General features: G+C 42.6%; 4 protein-coding genes across 4 annotated transcripts; 3 read left to right on the top strand and 1 right to left on the bottom strand.

Moving 5' to 3' along the window:
* The first annotated feature begins 34 nt into the window (after positions 1-34).
* Positions 35-7,414, top strand: LOC134320264 (dynein axonemal heavy chain 8-like). The gene is made up of 9 exons (XM_063001598.1): positions 35-271; positions 4,121-4,239; positions 5,190-5,392; positions 5,471-5,544; positions 5,931-6,083; positions 6,179-6,334; positions 6,408-6,524; positions 7,050-7,151; positions 7,250-7,414. The coding sequence occupies exons 1-9, from the start codon at positions 35-37 to the stop codon at positions 7,412-7,414; spliced, it is 1,326 nt and encodes a 441-aa protein (XP_062857668.1).
* A 1,126-nt stretch (positions 7,415-8,540) lies between these two features.
* LOC134320243 (dynein axonemal heavy chain 8-like) lies at positions 8,541-10,928 on the top strand. Its single transcript, XM_063001579.1, has 5 exons — positions 8,541-8,717; positions 8,840-8,992; positions 9,103-9,292; positions 9,987-10,108; positions 10,454-10,928. The coding sequence occupies exons 1-5, from the start codon at positions 8,679-8,681 to the stop codon at positions 10,739-10,741; spliced, it is 792 nt and encodes a 263-aa protein (XP_062857649.1). The 5' UTR covers positions 8,541-8,678; the 3' UTR covers positions 10,742-10,928.
* A 96-nt stretch (positions 10,929-11,024) lies between these two features.
* Positions 11,025-13,668, bottom strand: LOC134320244 (SAYSvFN domain-containing protein 1-like). The gene is made up of 2 exons (XM_063001580.1): positions 13,357-13,668; positions 11,025-12,379 (listed from the first exon to the last, which is right to left on the bottom strand). Exons 1-2 carry the CDS (start codon positions 13,516-13,518, stop codon positions 12,044-12,046), a joined length of 498 nt encoding a protein of 165 aa, XP_062857650.1. The 5' UTR covers positions 13,519-13,668; the 3' UTR covers positions 11,025-12,043.
* Positions 13,669-13,830: 162 nt separating this feature from the next.
* Positions 13,831-18,352, top strand: LOC134320247 (protein C10-like). Its single transcript, XM_063001581.1, has 4 exons — positions 13,831-13,912; positions 14,148-14,231; positions 15,150-15,326; positions 17,464-18,352. Exons 2-4 carry the CDS (start codon positions 14,180-14,182, stop codon positions 17,601-17,603), a joined length of 369 nt encoding a protein of 122 aa, XP_062857651.1. The 5' UTR covers positions 13,831-13,912; positions 14,148-14,179; the 3' UTR covers positions 17,604-18,352.
* The last annotated feature ends 3,698 nt before the right edge of the window (positions 18,353-22,050 follow it).

Raw genomic sequence — 22,050 nt, 5'->3', positions numbered from 1 at the left:
CACACCGCGAGACAGATTGCAGTATCAGTACTAAATGACGCCACGGAAAGGACCCACGTTGTGCTCCTGGTTTTGGGGATCTTCATGCACCCTGCTTGTGCTGCTACAGGTGGATGAAGACGAGCCTCTGTTTCTCAGTCTGATCAGTGACCTGTTTCCTGGGATTCAGCTGGATAACAGCACCTACGCTGAGCTGCAGGCTGCAGTCGCCACACAAGTGCAACAAGCAGGAATCGTTAATCACCCGCCGTGGAACCTCAAGCTCATACAGGTAAACTCACCTGAACATGTGTGTCTGTGTGTGTATGTGTGTGTGTATGTATGTGTGTATGTGTGTGTGTATGTATGTGTGTATGTACAGTATATATATATATATATATATACTGTATATGTGTGTCTGTGTGTGTATGTGTGTGTGTATGTGTGTGTGTATGTATGTGTGTATGTACAGTATATATATATATATATATACTGTATATGTGTGTCTGTGTGTGTATGTGTGTGTGTATGTATGTGTGTGTGTATGTATGTGTGTATGTACAGTATATATATATATATATATATATATATATACTGTATATGTGTGTGTGTGTATATGTGTGTGAGGATGTATGTGTGTATGTATGTGTGTATGTACAGTATATATATATATATATATACTGTATATGTGTGTCTGTGTGTGTATGTGTGTGTGTATGTATGTGTGTATGTGTGTGTGTATGTATGTGTGTATGTACAGTATATATATATATATATATATATATATATATACTGTATATGTGTGTGTGTGTATATGTGTGTGAGGATGTATGTGTGTATGTGTGTGTGTATGTATGTGTGTATGTACAGTATATATATATATATATATATATATATATATACTGTATATGTGTGTGTGTGTATATGTGTGTGAGGATGTATGTGTGTATGTGTGTGAGGATGTATGTGTGTATGTGTGTGTGTATGTATGTGTGTATGTACAGTATATATATATATATATATATATATATATATATATATATATGTGTGTCTGTGTGTGTATGTATGTGTGTATGTGTGTGTGTATGTATGTGTGTATGTACAGTATATATATATATATATATATATATATATATACTGTATATGTGTGTGTGTGTATATGTGTGTGAGACACACGCGAGACAGATTGTGTATGTATGTGTGTATGTACAGTATATATATATATATATATATATATATACTGTATATGTGTGTGTGTGTATATGTGTGTGAGGATGTATGTGAGGATGTGTGTGTGTATGTATGTGTGTATGTACAGTATATATATATATATATATATATATATACTGTATATGTGTGTATATGTGTGTGAGGATGTATGTGTGTATGTATGTGTGTGTGTATGTGTGTATGTACAGTATATATATATATATATATATATATATATAATATATATATATATATATATATATATACTGTATATGTGTGTGTGTGTATATGTGTGTATGTATGTGTGTATGTATGTGTGTATGTACAGTATATATATATATATATATATATACTGTATATGTGTGTGTGTGTATATGTGTGTGAGGATGTATGTGTGTATTGTATGTGTGTATGTACAGTATATATATATATATATATATATATATATATATACTGTATATGTGTGTGTGTGTATATGTGTGTGAGGATGTATGTGTGTATGTATGTGTGTATGTACAGTATATATATATATATATATATATATACTGTATATGTGTGTGTGTGTATATGTGTGTGAGGATGTATGTGTGTATGTATGTGTGTATGTACAGTATATATATATATATATATATATATACTGTATATGTGTGTGTGTGTATATGTGTGTGAGGATGTATGTGTGTATGTATGTGTGTATGTACAGTATATATATATATATATATATATATACTGTATATGTGTGTGTGTGTATATGTGTGTGAGGATGTATGTGTGTATGTATGTGTGTATGTACAGTATATATATATATATATATATATATATACTGTATATGTGTGTGTGTGTATGTGTGTGAGGATGTATGTGTGTATGTATGTGTGTGTGTATGTGTGTATGTACAGTATATATATATATATATATATATATATATATATATATACTGTATATGTGTGTGTGTATATGTGTGTGAGGATGTATGTGTGTATGTATGTGTGTGTGTATGTGTGTATGTACAGTATATATATATATATATATATATATATATATACTGTATATGTGTGTGTGTGTATATGTGTGTGAGGATGTATGTGAGGATGTGTGTGTGTATGTATGTGTGTATGTACAGTATATATATATATATATATATATATATACTGTATATGTGTGTGTGTGTATATGTGTGTGAGGATGTATGTGTGTATGTATGTGTGTATGTATGTGTGTATGTACAGTATATATATATATATATATATATACTGTATATGTGTGTGTGTGTATATGTGTGTGAGGATGTATGTGTGTATGTATGTGTGTATGTGTGTGTGTATGTACAGTATATATATATATATATATATATACTGTATATGTGTGTGTGTGTATATGTGTGTGAGGATGTATGTGTGTATGTATGTGTGTATGTGTGTGTGTATGTACAGTATATATATATATATATATATACTGTATATGTGTGTGTGTGTATATGTGTGTGAGGATGTATGTGTGTATGTATGTGTGTGTGTATGTGTGTATGTACAGTATATATATATATATATATATATATTATATATATATATATATATATACTGTATATGTGTGTGTGTGTATATGTGTGTGAGGATGTATGTGTGTATGTATGTGTGTATGTATGTGTGTATGTACAGTATATATATATATATATATATATACTGTATATATGTGTGTGTGTATATGTATGTGAGGATGTATGTGTGTATGTATGTGTGTATGTATGTGTGTATGTACAGTATATATATATATATATTATATATTATATATGTTGTATATGTGTGTTGTGTGTTTATATTGTTGTGTGAGGATGTATGTGTGTATGTGTGTGTGTATGTGTGTGTGTATGTACAGTATATATATATATATATATATATATATATATATATTAGGGCTGTCAAACGATTAAAATTTTTAATCGCGATTAATCTCAGAATTTCATATAGTTAATCGCGATTAATCGCATTAAAAAAAATCTGTGTAAATGTTATAGAAAACAAGGATTTTTAAGTGAAATGTTACAATTAAAATGGTGAACACATTTTATGCTAAATGTACTGATGTTAAAAACTGCTGGGACAAGAGAAAACTGTAAGGGAGTTTTATTCACTCACATACTAGGCAGTAAATGTCAGATTGTAGGTTAGAATTTCTCCATCAGCAAACATTGTAGATCAGCGGTGCTTTAGATGGGATAAGGCGTAGTTATTGTATCAGACTTGTCTGTGGTTGTATCGTGACGATGGTTTGATGGACGTTTCTACACGAAGTGAGTGTGTTTTGACCCTTTGGGGCTTCCATAGTTCATGAACTAACGTGCTCGACTCAGCTTTCCGGTATTCGGTACAGAAGAAGAAGTTAATTAAGTGTAATAAAGTGTTCTGCTCCCGACAACTTGTGAATATAGCGTGTATTTATTTCTTTATTATGCAAGTGCATCACTACCACGATCGGTTACATTATGTTAACAAACCGCAAATGAAAAACGGTGGCAAGTCCGACATTAAAACGTTTGTTCTACCAGTCAAGTGTCAACATGAACTAGAATTTGCGTTAATGGCACTAATTTTTTTAATCGCGTTAACTTCGACAGCCCTAATATATATATATATATATACTGTATATGTGTGTGTGTGTATATGTATGTGAGGATGTATGTGTGTATGTGTGTGTGTGTATATGTGTGTGAGGATGTATGTGTGTATGTATGTGTGTGTGTATGTGTGTATGTACAGTATATATATATATATATATATATATATATATATATATATATATACTGTATATGTGTGTGTGTGTATATGTATGTGAGGATGTATGTGTGTATGTATGTGTGTGTGTATGTGTGTATGTATAATAAATAGTATTATTATATTGATGTTTATGCACACGTTCCTGTTCATACACAAAGGTGTCCCGGAATGAAAAGGGCTGGAAGGCGTGGTTCGATATGGACGCACCAGAGGACGCAGTGATTCCCGATGGTTATAATGATTCACTGGAGATCTTCCACAAATTACTGCTTATCAGGTACAATATCAGTCGTCTAAGGGTACGATTCTTCTCCCTCTGGCTGCTGCAAATTAATTTGATGCCAAAAGTTTTACATCAAGAGTTACATCAACTCAAGACATCATCAAAAAGCATCATCAGCCGTGCAATCATTGTAAAATTTAGCAGAATGCACCTCATTTTACTTGGAAGATGGGTCTGGGTCTGGATCAGGTCTGATTCTGTGTTTTAAGTAAATGGGCTCATTCAGATACATGAGCTCTGATTTGCTCATGATGGTTAATGCCATTACTCCAAACCAGAGAAAAGTTCAGCTCTCCTTACTCCTGATATTAATAATGTATTTATTTTTATGACTTCAGATGGGGTGACCTTAAAGATGCTGTAGATCTTAAATCTAAATCTACTTTTTTTATTTTCTCCCATTTTTCTCCCGATTTAGCATAGCAAATTAGTCTTCCACCGCTGGGGATCCCGACTGCGTCCGAGGAGGGTATATTCGCCTGTCCCATGCCCCCTCTGACGCGTGCACAGTCCCTTAACCCCTTCTTATTTGCCCACGCCTCAGTGGATTGGCACATGAGGCCGGATATCACGCGCCTCGGGCTACTTATCAGGGTCCTTACACAGCATCGAAGACCTCGCCTACTTTTTAGTCCCGTCTTTTCCCACACAACAGACTTCGATTGCCAATTTTGTCTCACATTTGTGCCCGCTAGAGTCCCAGCACTGGTGTGCTAGCGGAATATATCGCTGTGCCACCCGGGTGCCCTAAATCTACTTTTGTGATAGTTTCAGTGTTTATTAACAGAACCATTCATTAAATTGCTTTCTCAGTTAAAAAGAGGATGAAAATTAATCACCGCTTGTGATTAACCATGTGTGGATCATTACAGTATTAACAGACCAGGACTTTTAAAGCACCACCATTGTGAATGAAGTGAATTTAAACAAATGTCATGTGACAGATCCTGGAGTCCAGATCGCACGCTGTCTCAGGCCAGGAGCTACGTAGGGCACGCATTGGGCGCGAGGTTCGCCCAGTCTGTTATTCTCAATCTGGAGGCAACGTGGGGGGAGAGCGACCCTCGTACCCCTCTGATCTGCTTCCTCTCCATGGGCTCGGATCCAACCAACCAGATAGAAGCTCTCTCCAAGAAACTCAGACTCGGTAATAAAGCCGTAACTAATTACAGTGGAGCAAAAAGTGGAGGACTGTTTTTTACTGTATGTTGGGTTGCTTGTTTAGAATGCAGAGCTATATCTATGGGACAGGGACAGGAAGTGCATGCGAGGAGGCTGGTGCAGATGTCCATCGCACAGGTACCAACACTACCTACAGAGACGTTTATTATATTCAGAAATTAAATCCTGTGTAAATAAGATTTAATCACACTAAAGATAAGTCTGAGAACTGGTATAGGGTACTGGGGTTCCAGTCTCAGTGATGCTATAGGCTGACAGGGTGTCTGCACATACATGATTGGCTGTGTCTGAGGGAGGAGGGATAGAAGGAAGTCCTTGCACCCAGTATGCGGTCTGTGAAACCGGACCTGCCGTGACCCTGACCTGGCATAGCCATGACTAAAGCATTTCTGTATGGAGCAAACATCAAGTCTTATTTAGAAGACCTTACAAACCTTCTTGTCATACATTCAGTTTAAAGCTCATCACCAGTAATTGTGTGTCTGACCGTCTGTGGTCCACAGGGAGGCTGGGTCCTGCTGCAGAACTGCCACCTGGGTCTGGAGTTCATGGACGAGCTGCTGGACACCGTGAGCACAGTGGAGAACGTTCATGAGAGCTTCAGGGTGTGGATCACCACGGAGCCACACGACCGCTTCTCCATCACGCTGCTGCAGGTAATGTAACATCATCAACAGGGGGGAAACTTGGGGGAAACCAGGGGGTCGAGGTCTCCGATCATCATCATCAAAGAATCTTCTTGTCGTTTTAGTCCTCCATCAAGTTCTCCAACGATCCTCCTCAGGGAGTGAAAGCCGGACTGAAGCGAACGTTCGTCGGGATCTCTCAGGATCAGCTGGACGTCAGCAACCTGCCCATGTGGAAGCCGCTGCTGTACAGCGTCGCGTTCTTGCACACGGTGGTGCAGGTAGGAACGACCTGGCGCTTACAGGATACGTGGTTTCCCAGAATTACACAGTCTTCACCTTTTTTTTACGCAGGAACGTCGCAAGTTCGGACCCCTGGGCTGGAATATTCCGTACGAGTTCAACTCGGCAGACTTCAGCTCCAGTGTGCAGTTCATCCAGAACCATTTGGATGAGTGCAGTCCCAAAAAGGTTCGGAATAATGTCTTACTTTGATAAAAAGTCTTTGGGTCTGTGTGAAACCGAGCTCTCTCTGTACATAGACGCGTTTCCCATCATTCTACACTCCCGAGAAGAGGGCGTGTCTAAATTCTTAGCTCCCTTAAAATGCTCCTACTGAGGCGCCTTAATTCTGAGTGATGATCTGACTGAGCGTCTCCTTAGCGCTGAAGGCAATCCCAGCATTCAGTGCGGCACAACTTTGCTCACAAAAAACTACAAACGTGGCGGATGAATCAATCCAGAGCAACTAACGGAGTTCCTTTGACATGTAAATAAATTCACATTGATGTTTAATTTGTATAAAGGTGCAGGAGTGACGTTTATTTGTAAATTCAGGCGTAGAGCGTCTAAATAATCTGATTATGAGCTCCATGTCTGATTAGAATGCTCTGTACTGAGGGAGCTGATCAGGTTTACAGTGGGGAGCAGGGCGGGTCACTAGGTTCAGTGTGTGTCCTTTGCTCGTGCTGACCAGTTTGGCTTGTTTATCTGCAGGGCGTGTCGTGGGACACCGTGCGCTACATGCTGGGAGAGGTGCAGTACGGAGGCAGAGTGACGGACGACTACGACAAACGACTTCTGAACTGTTTTGCACGAGTAACACACGACCCCCCCAACCTAATAATAAATATAATAACGTTAGCGTATGATGTACGAGAGACGTTTTTAATCGTAACCGCCGCTCTGATTACCAGGTGTGGTTCGGCGACCGGCTGTTCGAGCCCTCGTTCTGCTTCTACACCGACTACAATGTTCCCGTGTGTAAGACGGTGGAGGAATACCTGGAGTATATTCACACTCTGCCCTACGTCGACACCCCTGAAGTGTTCGGTCTGCATCCCAACGCTGATATCACGTAAGAGTCCATCAGAGCTGCTCACACACACTCACACTCTCACCTGAACACAACACCTCACTCTCCACCCAGAAACCCCAAGAAAACTTTAAGGAATTATGTGCTTCATCTTTGCAGCAACAGTTTAGGGAAGGCCCTTTTTTGTTCCAGCATAACCCTACTAAACTTAATAACCTCACAATGAAGTTAAATGTCTTAATAATAAAATAACGACGTGGGTTTTACTCTCACATTTACACCGATCAGGCATAACATTAAAACCACCTCCTTGTTTCTACACTCACTGTCCATGTTATCAGCTCCACTTACCATATAGTAGTCCATCTGTTTCTCTGCATGCTTTGTTAACCCCTTTCACCCTGTTCTTCAATGGTCAGGACCCCCACAGGACCACCACAGCGCAGGTATTATTTAGGTGGTGGATCATTCTCAGGACTGTGTTTGTTGTGCTGGTATGAGTGGATCAGACACAGCAGCGCTGCTGGAGTTTTTAAACACCTCACTGTCACTGCTGGACTGAGAATAGTCCACCAACCAAAAATATTCAGCCAAGAGCGCCCCGTGGGCGGCGTCCTGTGACCGCTGATGAAGGTCTAGAAGATGAGCGACTCAAACAGCAGCAATAGATGAGCGATCGTCTCTGACTTTACATCTACAAGGTGGACCGACTAGGTAGGAGTGTCTGATAGAGTGGACAGTGAGTGGACACGGTGTTTAAAAACTCCAGCAGCGCTGCTGTGTCTGATCCACTCATACCAGCACAACACACACTAACACACCACCACCATGTCAGTGTCACTGCAGTGCTGAGAATCATCCACCACCTAAATAATACCTGCTCTGTGGTGGTCCTGACCATTGAAGAACAGCATAAAAGGACTACAGTCAGTAATTGTAGAACTACAAAGTGCTTCTATATGGTAAGTGGAGCTGATAACATGGACAGTGAGGGTAGAAACAAGGAGGTGGTTTTAATGTTATGGCTGATCGGTGTACGTCTACGCTTACAACTGTGACCGAACACAGTTCAAGCCATTAAGGTCTAAGGGCCTCGTTTAGGAGCCCAAACCAGCAATCCTCTGTTTACTAGTTACTGGTAAGTTGTGAGGATAATTGTCTTTGTTAAATGCTAGAAATGAACTTCTGACAGGTATCAGGGTAACACCTCAGCCGAAGTCCTGGACACCATCACAAACATCCAGCCTAAAGAGAGCGCCGGAGGTTCAGGAGAGACGCGAGAGTCGATCGTCTACCGCCTCGCCCAGGACATGCTGGATAAACTCCCTCCCAACTACGTACCTCATGAGGTATAAGAGTGTTTAACAGTGCCGTTTACTTTATAAAGAAATGAATTTATAAGTGGTGCTTATTAAATTACAGCCACGCATAAATGTCCCCGATTAATAATCTGTGTAACATCACTGACCAGGTGAAAGCCAGGCTGGTGAAAATGGGAGCCCTGACCTCCATGAACATCTTCCTGAGGCAGGAGATCGACCGCATGCAGAGGGTCATCAGCGTGGTCCGGACTAGCTTGATCGATCTCAAGTTGGCCATTGAGGGCACCATCATCATGAGTGAGGTAGGAACTGATGACTGGGTCTTACCCACTGTTGCACATTTTCACCACCACTGTAGCTCGGTCATTCTGAGGCTGCCTGGCCAGTAACGAGCGTTTGTATTGGCTTGCAGAGCCTCAGGGACGCGCTGGACAACATGTTCGACGCTCGAGTCCCAAACCTGTGGAAGAAGCTCTCCTGGGAGTCGTCCACCCTGGGGTTCTGGTTCACCGAGCTCCTGGAGAGAAACGCTCAGTTCCATAGCTGGCTGTTCGATGGGAGGCCCAAAACATTCTGGATGACCGGATTCTTCAATCCCCAGGGTAACCAGACTGTAATCACTTTGTTCTGTTTATTAAAAATGTAGAAGATGCACATTTAATCACTAAATTTGGAGTTTTTTTAGATTGTATTAGGAATTAGAATGAATGAAAAGCCAGCCAGTATGAGACTCCAGCTCACGTCAAACCAGTACTGCATGAGTAAGGCTGGATTAAACACTTATTAGTGCCGGCTGTGCCACTGTTCCTTGTGAGGCCGTGCCGTTTACCTTGCCTCGGTGCTACCTCAAGTAACATTTACTCCATTTATTCTTTGACGCTCGGTTTTTACCGCTACACTCAAACTTTAATCTGATTTGTCACTTACCTTTTCAAAGCACCACCAGTAGGACAGTGAAAAGTGAAGCATTGTTTCACAAAACCCAATTAGAACCATGGCATTGTGGGAAAAACACAGAAAGGTGAGAGCGGGTTTGCATTATAGGTAGCAGTCGTACATTTCCTAATCCTGGAATCACATCGTAGCTCTTTAATAAGATTTAGTGCATCTTTTAGAGTAATTAAGGAATAAAATGTAATGAAGCCGCTTTATTATTTGGCTGTAAGTTTTTATCTTATCACGTGTCCAAATGACGAGCATTCCTGTTTTACACAAAAGTCCGTATTCTAAACAACTGCATGTAAATAAACCGTCCGTACCATGGTTAGTATTTATTATTGTGTGTGACCGCTGCAGGTTTCCTCACAGCGATGATGCAGGAGGTGACGAGGGCACACCGAGGCTGGGCGCTGGACACCGTCACTCTACACAACGAGGTGTTAAAGCAAACCAAGGAGGAGATCACCACCGCACCCACGGTAAGAGCGCCACACAGAGGGCAGAACACTCAACACCAAATGATGTACATACTGTACATTGCTGTATTTTCATTTTAATTATTTACTATTTATCTGTGCTATTTCTCTATTTTCTGTATATATACAAAATTCTGTCTAGTACATTACCTGTATAATCTTGTCTGTATATTGTAGAGATAACAACAGCTGGAAACGAATTCCTCGTGTGTGTAAACATACTTTATATAAAGCAGATTCTGATTTAGTAGCTAAGGTGGTAAATGCTTTATTCCACAGCACAGCCTGCTCCTAATTTCAACACTGTCCATGCTTATATTTATTCATGTATTTATGTTTGTGGTGTAGGAGGGCGTGTACGTGTACGGCCTTTATCTGGACGGAGCCGGCTGGGACCGCAAGAACTGCTGTCTCGTCGAGGCCACGCCCAAAGTGCTGTTCACCCCTCTCCCCGTGGTGCACATATTCGCCATCAACTCCACCGCCCCGAAAGACCCCAGACTGTACGTCTGCCCCGTCTACAAGAAACCCCGGCGCACCGACCTCACCTACATCACCGGAATCGTGCTGCGTACGGTGCAGCCCCCCGACCACTGGATCCTGCGCGGTGTCGCCCTGCTGTGTGATATCAAATAATCGCACCGCGTACACACACACACACACACCAACACACACACACACACACACACACACACACACTGACCCACACATGCGTTCCGTTTCTTTGTTCTTTGTTCAATTCAGTTCATTGAAAAATATTTAAATTGTTATTAAAAGGTTCAGGTTCTTGTTCAGCATTAAAAATAAAAAAAATATGAGTTTATCTTCACTAAACTGTGTTTGATCTTTGGTACAAGTTCTGTCACCACAACTGCAGTTTTTCTGCATTTATAAACAAGATTAATTATATTATTATCAATTTATAGTCTGAGACCCACGACTTTTACTTTATTAAATTCACTTAAATGACTTTCTGAACTGTAAGTAGCTGATCTGTATTCAGCTGGTATGGTCAAAAGTATTCGGACGCCCGACCATTAGCTTGTCGGACGTCCCATTTAAAAAAAAAACCAGACTGATCCTCTGTGTGATCTCTCAGCTAGAACAGCAGCCGCTCCTCTGAGAAGCTTCTCACAAGGCTTTAAAGTGTGTCTGTGGGAATTTGTGCTCATTCTGTAGTACAACAGAGCATTAGTAAGGCTGGGTACTGATGATGATGATGTTCTGGTTTATCCTACAAACTGTTCAAACTGAACGTGAAATAGGAATTTAGAACCTGTAAAAAACATAAACTTGCCATTTACAAAATCCTGTCCAAAAGTATGTGGACGTCCTTCCTAATTAAGCTCATGTGTTTTAGTAATTATGCTAAAGAATTTGCATGCTTACACACTTTCTACATCTACATACTTTATGGCCCTTGTTTGGCACGACTACAGTTTTAAATTGTTTTTACCGCCTGGTCAGGGTCATGGTGATCAAAAACCTTCTCATCCAGCATCAGTGCCCGACGTCACATGCTCTTTTGACTGAACAGGCACAAATTCCCTCAGACACGCCATAAATTCTTGTTTTAAAAAAAGGTTCTTATTGGACCGTGGTAGCCTAGTGGGTAGAGCTTTGGGCTATCAGTCAGAAAATTGCCCTTGAGCAAGGCCCTTAACCCCGTCTGCTCCGGTGCCATACAATGACTGACCCTGCGCTCTGACCCTGCGCTCTGACCCCAGCTTTCAAACTAGCTGGGATATACAAAGAAAGAATTTCATAGTTTCATGTGTAGATAAATATATAAAATAAAAACATTCTTCTTTTTTCATCAGTAATTTATATAAATGTACCGACGTCCTCGTTCAGCCCCCGAGGCTCCAGCTGAAGTCTGACCGTTGCACTCGGACCTGGATGTTCCGAATTCCAGCGGTTCCGTCAGGGTCTCGTGCGTTACGTCCGTGCCCCGGTGTTTAGGAGTCTGTAGCCCATCTCGCCCTCCAGCTGTTCGGCGGTGAGCGTCCCCAGGATGGGCTGGCAGTCGGGGTTGAAGACGGAGTAGGCGCTCATCTCTCCGGGTCTCCTGAGCGTGGGGCTGCGCAGACCCTCGTACAGCCAGTAGAACAGAGAGATGAGGAAGAAGGGAAGCCCGAAGTCCAGCTCACAGAAGAGACCCAGCAGAACCAGCCACAGCAGCACCTTCAGCAGGGTCAGGTTAGTGACGGCCAAACGGTCCACGCCCAGCCAGCGGCCCACCGCGCTGTCCAGCAACCAGTCCGAGCTGTCCTGCTACAGGGCAGAGCACAATACAATCAAACTACAGCACTCTCAACAGCACTCTCAACATCACTCTCAACAGCACTCTCAACAGCACTCTCAACAGCACTCTCAAACTCTACAGCCATCCGAACAATTAACACCAGACCAGAAAGGATCCTGATCCAAACCCAAGTCCAACATACCAGTACCATCGGGCCAGAGTCGACCTGTGATATGAGGATATGGCACGGTGGGTACTGCTGTCACACACACACACACACACACACACACACACATATACACACACACACACACACACACACACACACACACACACACACACACACAATCAATCTCAAACACACACACACACACACACACAATCAATCTCAAACACACACACACACACACACACACACACACAATCAATCTCAAACACACACACACACACACACACACACACACACACACACAATCAATCTCAAACACACACTCCGACAAGTGATTTTGCAGCAGCTTCTGATTCTATTCTGGAGCAAACACAATCCTCGGTTGATCTGAAACGCACCAGTTGTGTGTTTCTCAGATTCTGTTCTCCAGTTCCCATAATGCACCTGCTTCAGTTTAGTCAGATTGCTGCAGCAGTCGGTGCGCTCTCAGTGACGATCCCAAGCCAGGACACACATTGAGACCAAGAGAATACCTTGTAGTAGAGTGCAGTATTTATCAGACATGCTGGATGAAATCAGACACACCTGTATAGTCAAACATGTTTACCTGTATAATGTTTACCTGTATAATCAGACTGTATAGTCAGACATGTTTACCTGTATAATGTTTACCTGTATAATCAGACTGTATAGTCAGACATGTTTACCTGTATAATGTTTACCTGTATAATGTTTACCTGTATAATCAGACTGTATAGTCAGACATGTTTACCTGTATAATGTTTACCTGTATAATCAGACTGTATAGTCAGACATGTTTACCTGTATAATGTTTACCTGTACAGGTGGGTGTTGCTCAGGCTGGGTGCTCCTCTCACTCGGTTCTGTGTTTGTCTCGGACTCGGCTGCTTTTAAACCACTTTCCTCCACATCTTCTGCTTTCTTCTCTTCCTTCTCCACTTTCCTCCTGGCTCTGAACTCTGCTAACTTCTGTTCCATCTTCAAACATTGAAATGTAAATAAAATAGAGATGAAAAAAGCTTCAATATTTATCACGCTGAGCTACGTGTTCAACCTGAACTACTGCAATAGTGATAATAATAATAATAATAATAGTTCCTGTTATGATGTTGCACACGGACGTTTATAAAAGTCGTACCTCAACGCGTCGTCTTGTTTTCTTTCCCTACCTGCTTTCTGGGAAGTCCCGCCCTCTATGCTGTGATTGGCCAGTGAGGTACCAAGATCCTAGTTAGGATTGGCTGATAGAATTGAAGCGGCGTTACGATTGGAGAGTACAGCAGCTGGACTGTCGGAATACGGGTGGGATAAAGCTCATAACCATCTACTGGCTGTGGTGTGGGTACAGGAGAGGATCGGTTCGTTCTAAACGGTGCAGTTTATTATATTATCATCTCATCAGTAAATCAATTCAGGGAAATGTACACTAATAACAGCCTTAAAGTGTTGAAACGTAAATTTATGTGATAGTAAATTTCACGTTGGTTGATGTGTTTCAGTGCTGTGTGTATATGATTTGTTGATTGGTATGTTCTCCTCTGTACAGTGTTGTTTACAGCAGTGTGTTACTGTAACAACGATAAATGACTCGATCTGTTTTATTTTAGTTTAATAGAACCATCAGTATTAAAGGACCAGGATGGCATCAGCTCCTGCCCAGCAACCCACTCTCACTATAGAGCAAACCAGAGGTAATTCATCCATCCACTCACCCACTCATCCATCCATCCACTCATCCATCCATCCATCCACTCATCCATCCACTCACCCACTCATCCATCCATCCATCCACTCATCCATCCACTCACCCACTCATCCATCCATCCATCCACTCTCACTATAGAGCAAACCAGAGGTAATTCATCCATCCACTCACCCACTCATCCATCCATCCACTCATCCATCCATCCATCCACTCATCCATCCACTCACCCACTCATCCATCCATCCATCCACTCATCCATCCATCCATCCACTCATCCATCCACTCACCCACTCATCCATCCATCCATCCACTCACTCATCCATCCACCCACTCTCACTATAGAGCAAACCAGAGGTAATTAATTTATTCATCCATCCATCCATCCACTCATCCATCCATCCATCCATCCACTCATCCATCCATCCACTCTCACTATAGTGCAAACCAGAGGTAATTCATCCATCCATCCATCCACTCATCCATCCATCCATCCACTCGTCCATCCATCCATCCATCCACTCATCCATCCATCCATCCATCCATCCACTCGTCCATCCATCCATCCACTCATCCATCCATTCATCCACCCATTCATCCACTCATCCATCCATCCATCCACTCTCACTCATCCATCCACTCACTCATCCATCCATCCACCCACCCACTCTCACTACAGAGCAAACCAGAGGTAATTAATTTATTCATCCATCCATCCACTCACTCATCCATCCATCATCCATCAGTTGATTTGGGATATTATTTGCCTTTCCATACATCTATTTTTATTCCATACATCCATCTATCCATTAATTCATCCATTCATTCATTTACCCATACATCCAATCATCCATCTAATCACTGACTCTGATTCGCGGTGTCGTTGTGGTGCTTGTTGGTGTTGCAGTGGTCCTGAGCGAGGTGATCCAGGCCTTCTCTGTACCGGAGAACGCGGCGCGGATGGAGGAGGCGCGGGAGAGTACCTGTAACGACATGGGAAAGATGCTGCAGCTGGTCCTGCCCGTCGCTACGCAGATCCAGCAGGAGGTCATCAAGTCCTACGGCTTCAACAACGAAGGGGAAGGTGAGAGGACGCTTACCGTTACGTTACTGTTACTGTTACCGTTACTGTTATCGTTACCGTTACCGTTACTGCTGTTACCGTTACTGTTATCGTTACCGTTACTGTTATCGTTACCGTTACTGTTACCGTTACTGTTATCGTTACCGTTACTGTTATCGTTACCGTTACTGCTGTTACCGTTACTGTTATCGTTACCGTTACCGTTACTGCTGTTACCGTTACTGTTATCGTTACCGTTACTGTTATCGTTACTGTTATCGTTACCGTTACCGTTACTGCTGTTACCGTTACTGTTATCGTTACCGTTACTGTTATCGTTACTGTTACTGTTACCGTTACTGTTATCGTTACCGTTACCGTTACTGCTGTTACCGTTACTGTTATCGTTACCGTTACTGTTATCGTTACCGTTACTGTTACTGTTACCGTTACTGTTACCGTTACTGTTATCGTTACCGTTACCGTTACTGCTGTTACCGTTACTGTTACCGTTACTGTTACTGTTATCGTTACCGTTATCGTTACCGTTACTGTTACTGTTACTGTTACTGTTATCGTTACCGTTATCGTTACCGTTACTGTTATCGTTACCGTTACCGTTACTGTTACTGTTATCGTTACCGTTACTGTTACTGTTATCGTTACCGTTACTGTTATCGTTACCGTTACTGTTACTGTTATCGTTACCGTTATCGTTACCGTTACTGTTACTGTCACCGTTACTGTTATAGTTACCGTTACCGTTATCGTTACCGTTACCGTTATCGTTACCGTTACTGTTACCGTTACTGTTACTGTTATCGTTACCGTTACCGTTACCGTTACCGTTACTGTTACTGTTATCGTTACCGTTATCGTTACCGTTACTGTTATCGTTACCGTTACTGTTACTGTTATCGTTACCGTTATCGTTACCGTTACTGTCACCGTTACTGTTATAGTTACCGTTACCGTTTTCATTACCGTTACTGTTATCGTTACCGTTACTGTTACTGTTATCGTTACCGTTACCGTTATCGTTACCGTTACTGTTACTGTCACCGTTACTGTTATAGTTACCGTTACCGTTATCGTTACCGTTACTGTTATCGTTACCGTTACTGTTACTGTTACCGTTACTGTTACTGTTATCGTTACCGTTATCGTTATCGTTACCGTTACCGTTACTGTTATCGTTACCGTTACTGTTATCGTTACCGTTACTGTTATCGTTACCGTTACTGTTACTGTTACCGTTACTGTTACTGTTATCGTTACCGTTATCGTTACCGTTACTGTTACTGTCACCGTTACTGTTATAGTTACCGTTACTGTTATCGTTACCGTTACTGTTACTGTTACCGTTACTGTTACTGTTATCGTTACCGTTACTGTTACCGTTACTGTTACCTTTACTGTTACTGTTATCGTTACCGTTACTGTTATCGTTACCGTTACTGTTATCGTTACCGTTACTGTTACTGTTACTGTTAGTTATCGTTACCGTTACCGTTATCGTTACCGTTATCGTTATCGTTACCGTTACCGTTACCGTTACCGTTATCGTTACCGTTACTGTTATCGTTACCGTTACCGTTACCGTTATCGTTACCGTTACTGTTACCGTTATCGTTACCGTTACTGTTATCGTTACTGTTACCGTTACCGTTACTGTTACCGTTACCGTTACTGTTACTGTTATCGTTACTGTTACTGTTATCGTTACCGTTACTGTTACCGTTACTGTTACTGTTATCGTTACCGTTACCATTACCGTTACTGTTATCGTTACCGTTACCGCTGTTACCGTTACTGTTACCGTTACTGTTACCGTTACTGTTACCGTTACTGTTACCGTTACTGTTACTGTTATCATTACTGTTACCGCTGTTACCGTTACTGTTACTGTTATCGTTACCGCTGTTACAGTTACCGTTACTGTTACTGTTGTCGTTACCGTTACCGTTACTGCTTTGTTTCTCTGGGACGATCGACTCGGTTTTAGTCCCACTGCTGGTCGCCCTATTTTTAGCCTGTAACTTACTGACAGCACCGGATCACAGTGAATAATTCAGACTGACGTTTGGCTCAGTCCATTTTCCAGTCCAGAAATTTGGCATGTTGGCTGATAGCTCTCTGTGCCCTCTTGGTCCCTCAGGTGTGTTGAAGTTTGCCCGGGTGGTGAAGATGTACGAGTCTCAGGATCCAGAAATCGCCGCCATGTCGCTCAAACTCAAATCTCTCCTGCTGCCACCACTCTCGACCCCGCCCATCGGTGGAGGAATACCTGCGTCCTAAACCCCGCTCAGACACATCGCCGTCTACGTCTCGTCTACCAGCCATCATACAGCGCGTTTACTAAAAGATGCAGAGACGCCCCCTCTCCCTAAGATGACCTTTCATTCATTTGTACTGTCCAAGAACTACAACACGTTCCAGATTTCTTTCATTTTTATTCCTACGTGTTCAAGAGTTTGAATCTCAGCTATGCTCAACGATCGGCTCGTGTGAGGGAGGGGATTCTTCATAACTGCTGCAGTTATGCCCTCTGCTGGCTGATCGATGGTGCTGCACAGAGACGGGGGTTATTGGAGATCAGTGCGTGTGCGCGATACGGATCTTCCTGTATGAGAAGAAGCGGTCATTACTGCACGTTTCGGTCAGGAGTGGAGGTCTGCAGCAGTAGAGGGGAAACACCATCAGGGCATCGGATACGACTAAATTGGGAGGAAAATTGAGGGGAAATTGATTCATTTTCTTATCTACTTGTCCAATTATGGTCGGGGGGACGGGTGCTGGAACCCGTCCCAGCTTTTCAATGGGCGCAAGACACACGGTAACAGAAAGGACCCGGACCTCCACGCCTTGGGGGTCGAACCAAGGATTTTTTTGCTGTGAGGCGACAGTGCTACCCACCGAACCGCCCGAGGGGAGATTGTATTTTATAAAAAGTTTAAATCCACTTATGGATCTTTTTTGTCTGTAAATGTTTTTGTTTATTATTATTAATAATAATAATATTAATGATAAAAATGTGTGACCATCCAGTCTGATTTGTACTCAGCATTATGTGACACTGCAGGCTTCTTGTGAAGGGATTAAACGCCACAATAATTGTCCGTATTCGCCTAATTTCAAGGTGAATGTTACACAAAACGCTTATTCTTCAGCCACGCCCACACGTACACTCCTGTGGGCTCTGAGCGTCCTGCTCACATCAGGTACAACCAAACAACAAAGCTCCACTGGAGCTGATGGAACGGTGTGTACTAGTGAAGCTGGAGGAGCTGCAGGATCTGGATGTAGATCACGATCCGTCCTGTTATAGCCGACACGGCGCAGGATTGTGCTGCCACGCTCGCTCTCGCTCTCTCATCACATCTGTAAACTGTTGTGGCGGCTTCTCCTGCGTCCGCCCGGCTGCCCTCTACCAACGTCTTCACCGTCTTCCTGCCTCATCACCGCACTGCAGATCAGCCGAGAGCGGCCGCAATATCAACCAGGGTTTTTATTCATAAATATTTATAAGAGAAGCTGAGAAGAGAAATCTGTTCTCATATCGGCCCGAATCAAACGTCAGAACAGAATCTGGTTCAGTTATTGTTGCTGGAACTTCTTCCAAGTGTGAAGTGTGGTGGAGGAAGTATGGAGATGTGTTTTTAATCGGTTCAGACCTCACCGATCAGCCATAACATTAAAACCACCTCCACATGTTATCAGCTCCACTTACCATATAGAAGCACCTTGTAGTTCTACAATTACTGACTGTAGTCCATCTGTTTCTCTGCATGCTTTGTTACTCCCTTTCACCCTGTTCTTCAATGGTCAGGACCCCCACAGGACCACCACAGAGCAGCTATTATTTAGGTGGTGGATGATTCTCAGCACTGCAGTAACACTGACATGGTGGTGGTGTGTTAGTGTGTGTTGTGCTGGTGTGAGTGGATCAGACACAGCAGCGCTGCTGGAGTTTTTAAACACCTCACTGTCACTGCTGGACTGAGAATAGTCCACCAAAGATATCCAGCCAACAGCGCCCCGTGGGCAGCGTCCTGTGACCACTGATGAAGGTCTAGAACAGGGGTATTCAACTAAAATTTAAAGAGGTCCAGTTAGAGAACATTTCTTGAAGCAAAGGTCCGGAATGTTATATATATATATATTAAAATTTTCAGCAGACGCTTTTATCCAAAGCGACTTACACAATGAGCTGAACACGATGAGCAACTGAGGGTTAAGGACCTGGCTCAGGGACCCAACAGTGGCAACTTGGTGGTGGCGGGGCTTGAACTATTCTGTTTAATAGTCCAGTACATTAACCACTGAGCTATCACTGCTATATATACAGTATATATTATAACATATATATAACATATATATTGATATATATTATATATAAGTAGCCTAGTAGTTGTATCAACATCTGCATGTAATCAATAACTGACTGTCAAATCAGATGTCTGTTTGTTTATTAGGATTTTAACGTCATGTTTTACACTTTGGTTACATCATGACAGGAAGGTAGTTATTCATTACACAAGATTCATCAGTTCACAAGTTTATATCGAATACAGTCATGGACAATTTAGTATCTCCAATACACCTCACTTGCACGTCTTTGTACTGTGGGAGGAAACCGGAGCACCGAAGGAAACCCGGGGAGAACATGCAAACTCCACACAGAGAGGACCTGGACCGCTCCACCTTATCAAACCTTTCTCTTATCAAATTAAGAGAAAATAAAAATAAATTGTGCTCCAGTGGGAAGTAAGAACCGAATTGAGTCCATCACGGATTAAATGCTGTAATTTCGCTGTACACGTTTCTTTTTTGGAGAGCGTCATTTGTCTCCTGTCTCACTCGTCTTTTTCTCAACTTTCTCCTGCACAGTCGTCTGTATCTCTCCCTTCGTTTTTTCTACGTTCGCTATCTTTCTTTTTCTTTCCACCGTCTTTTCACATGTAACTCGCCTCTAACTCTCTCATCTGTCTGCACTGTAGAGTCGCAGTGTTTACCGGCTGGAATGCACAGACTTGATTGGCTGAGTGGTGTCACGTGATTGGTCTGTGCGTTTTCTCATCCGCTAAACCGCTACCGTCAAGATTACAAAAGCTGCACCGGTTACAATGGAAGCGCTCCGTCAGGTTTCAAATCATAACTTTCTGTTTTGGCTGTAGGTCCGGGTCCATATGGGACAGCTTCTGGGTCCGGACCGCGGTCCGCCTGTTAGTGACCTCTGGTCTAGAAGATGACCGACTCAAACAGCAGCAATAGATGAGCGATCGTCTCTGACTTTACATCTACAAGGTGGACCGACTAGGTAGGAGTGTCTAATAGAGTGGACAGTGAGTGGACACGGTATTTAAAAACTCCAGCAGCGCTGCTGTGTCTGATCCACTCATACCAGCACAACACACACTAACACACCAGCACCATGTCAGCGTCACTGCAGTGCTGAGAATGATCCACCACCTAAATAATACCTGCTCTGTGGGGGTCCTGACCATTGAAGAACAGGGTGAAAGGGGGTAACAAAGCATGCAGAGAAACAGATGGACTACAGTCAGTAATTGTAGAACTACAAGGTGCTTCTATATGGTAAGTGAAGCTGATAACATGGACAGTGAGTGTAGAAACGAGGTGGTCGTAATGTTATGGTTGATCAGTGTATATTTTTATAGTTTTCATATGTTTATTCTGTTTGCTTTATCCTGGTCAGGGTTGCGGTGGGTCCGAATCATTGAGCGAAAGGCAAGAAACATCCACACACACACACACACACACACACACACACACACACACACACACACTCCAGTGAACCTGCTGTATTTATTCATTTCCTCTTAACTAGAAAATCTTTTAATTCTTTGATGTTTCAGTTTTTTGTGTTTATTTTAGTTTTTCCAGCTTCTGTTTTTTATAAGAATTAAAACCTAAAAGAAACCTGAAGAATTCTCAGTATGAATGAAAGTCTCTGTTGTGAATGTTGGTTCTGATCCTCTGCTGAGCTTCTGCTGAGCTTCTGCTGAGCTTCTGTTGAGCTTCTGCTGAGCTTCTGCTGAGCTTCTCACGGTTCGATTCGATTCTCTAGATGATTCTGCCGTGAGAAGAAAACGCTGCTGTGCGTAAAATCTCATCACAAACACGATTCCAACAACCAGCGTTCATCTCACACCAGCTTTATTAGATGGAGAAGAAGGGAAAGGGAAGAGAAGGAAGCAGCCGGTCGGAGATATTCACGTCCTCAGCTAGATCCACGTCTCGTTTCAGAACCTGGGTGAGGAGCGGGCGTCACGTCTTCGGCTTTTCTAGCCACGGAGCCACGGAGCCACTGTTCTGCCCCCAAGAGGAAATGATTTCATCCTCCAGATCTAAGAGTTCCACAGGGTAGAACCATGATGAGCAGGTACATCAAGTATACGACGGTGCTGAGGTAACCGATGATGCTCTGTATGGGGTGGTGAAGACAGAATCCTGGTACTGGAGGAGCCCAACATCTAAGAACATCAAGCTCAGCTCACAAAGTCCCAGAATTCCTTTAGAAATCCAAAACCACCACCACGAGCAACCAACAGTTCTCAGAAGCACCAGGAACCACAGACTCTGGTATCATGAGGACTTCTGGTACCAAGATGGAACCCAAGTCTGTGGAACAGCGATCGTATCCTGCACAGAGTAGTTTAAGACGGACCCGACCCTGAGAGCACCGGAGAACATTCCGGTACGGCGGAGCTCTCAACCACAA

Source organism: Trichomycterus rosablanca, chromosome 9 (assembly GCF_030014385.1).
Source record: "Trichomycterus rosablanca isolate fTriRos1 chromosome 9, fTriRos1.hap1, whole genome shotgun sequence".
NCBI lineage: Eukaryota > Metazoa > Chordata > Actinopteri > Siluriformes > Trichomycteridae > Trichomycterus > Trichomycterus rosablanca.
This window is presented reverse-complemented; position numbering and strand designations above follow the sequence as displayed.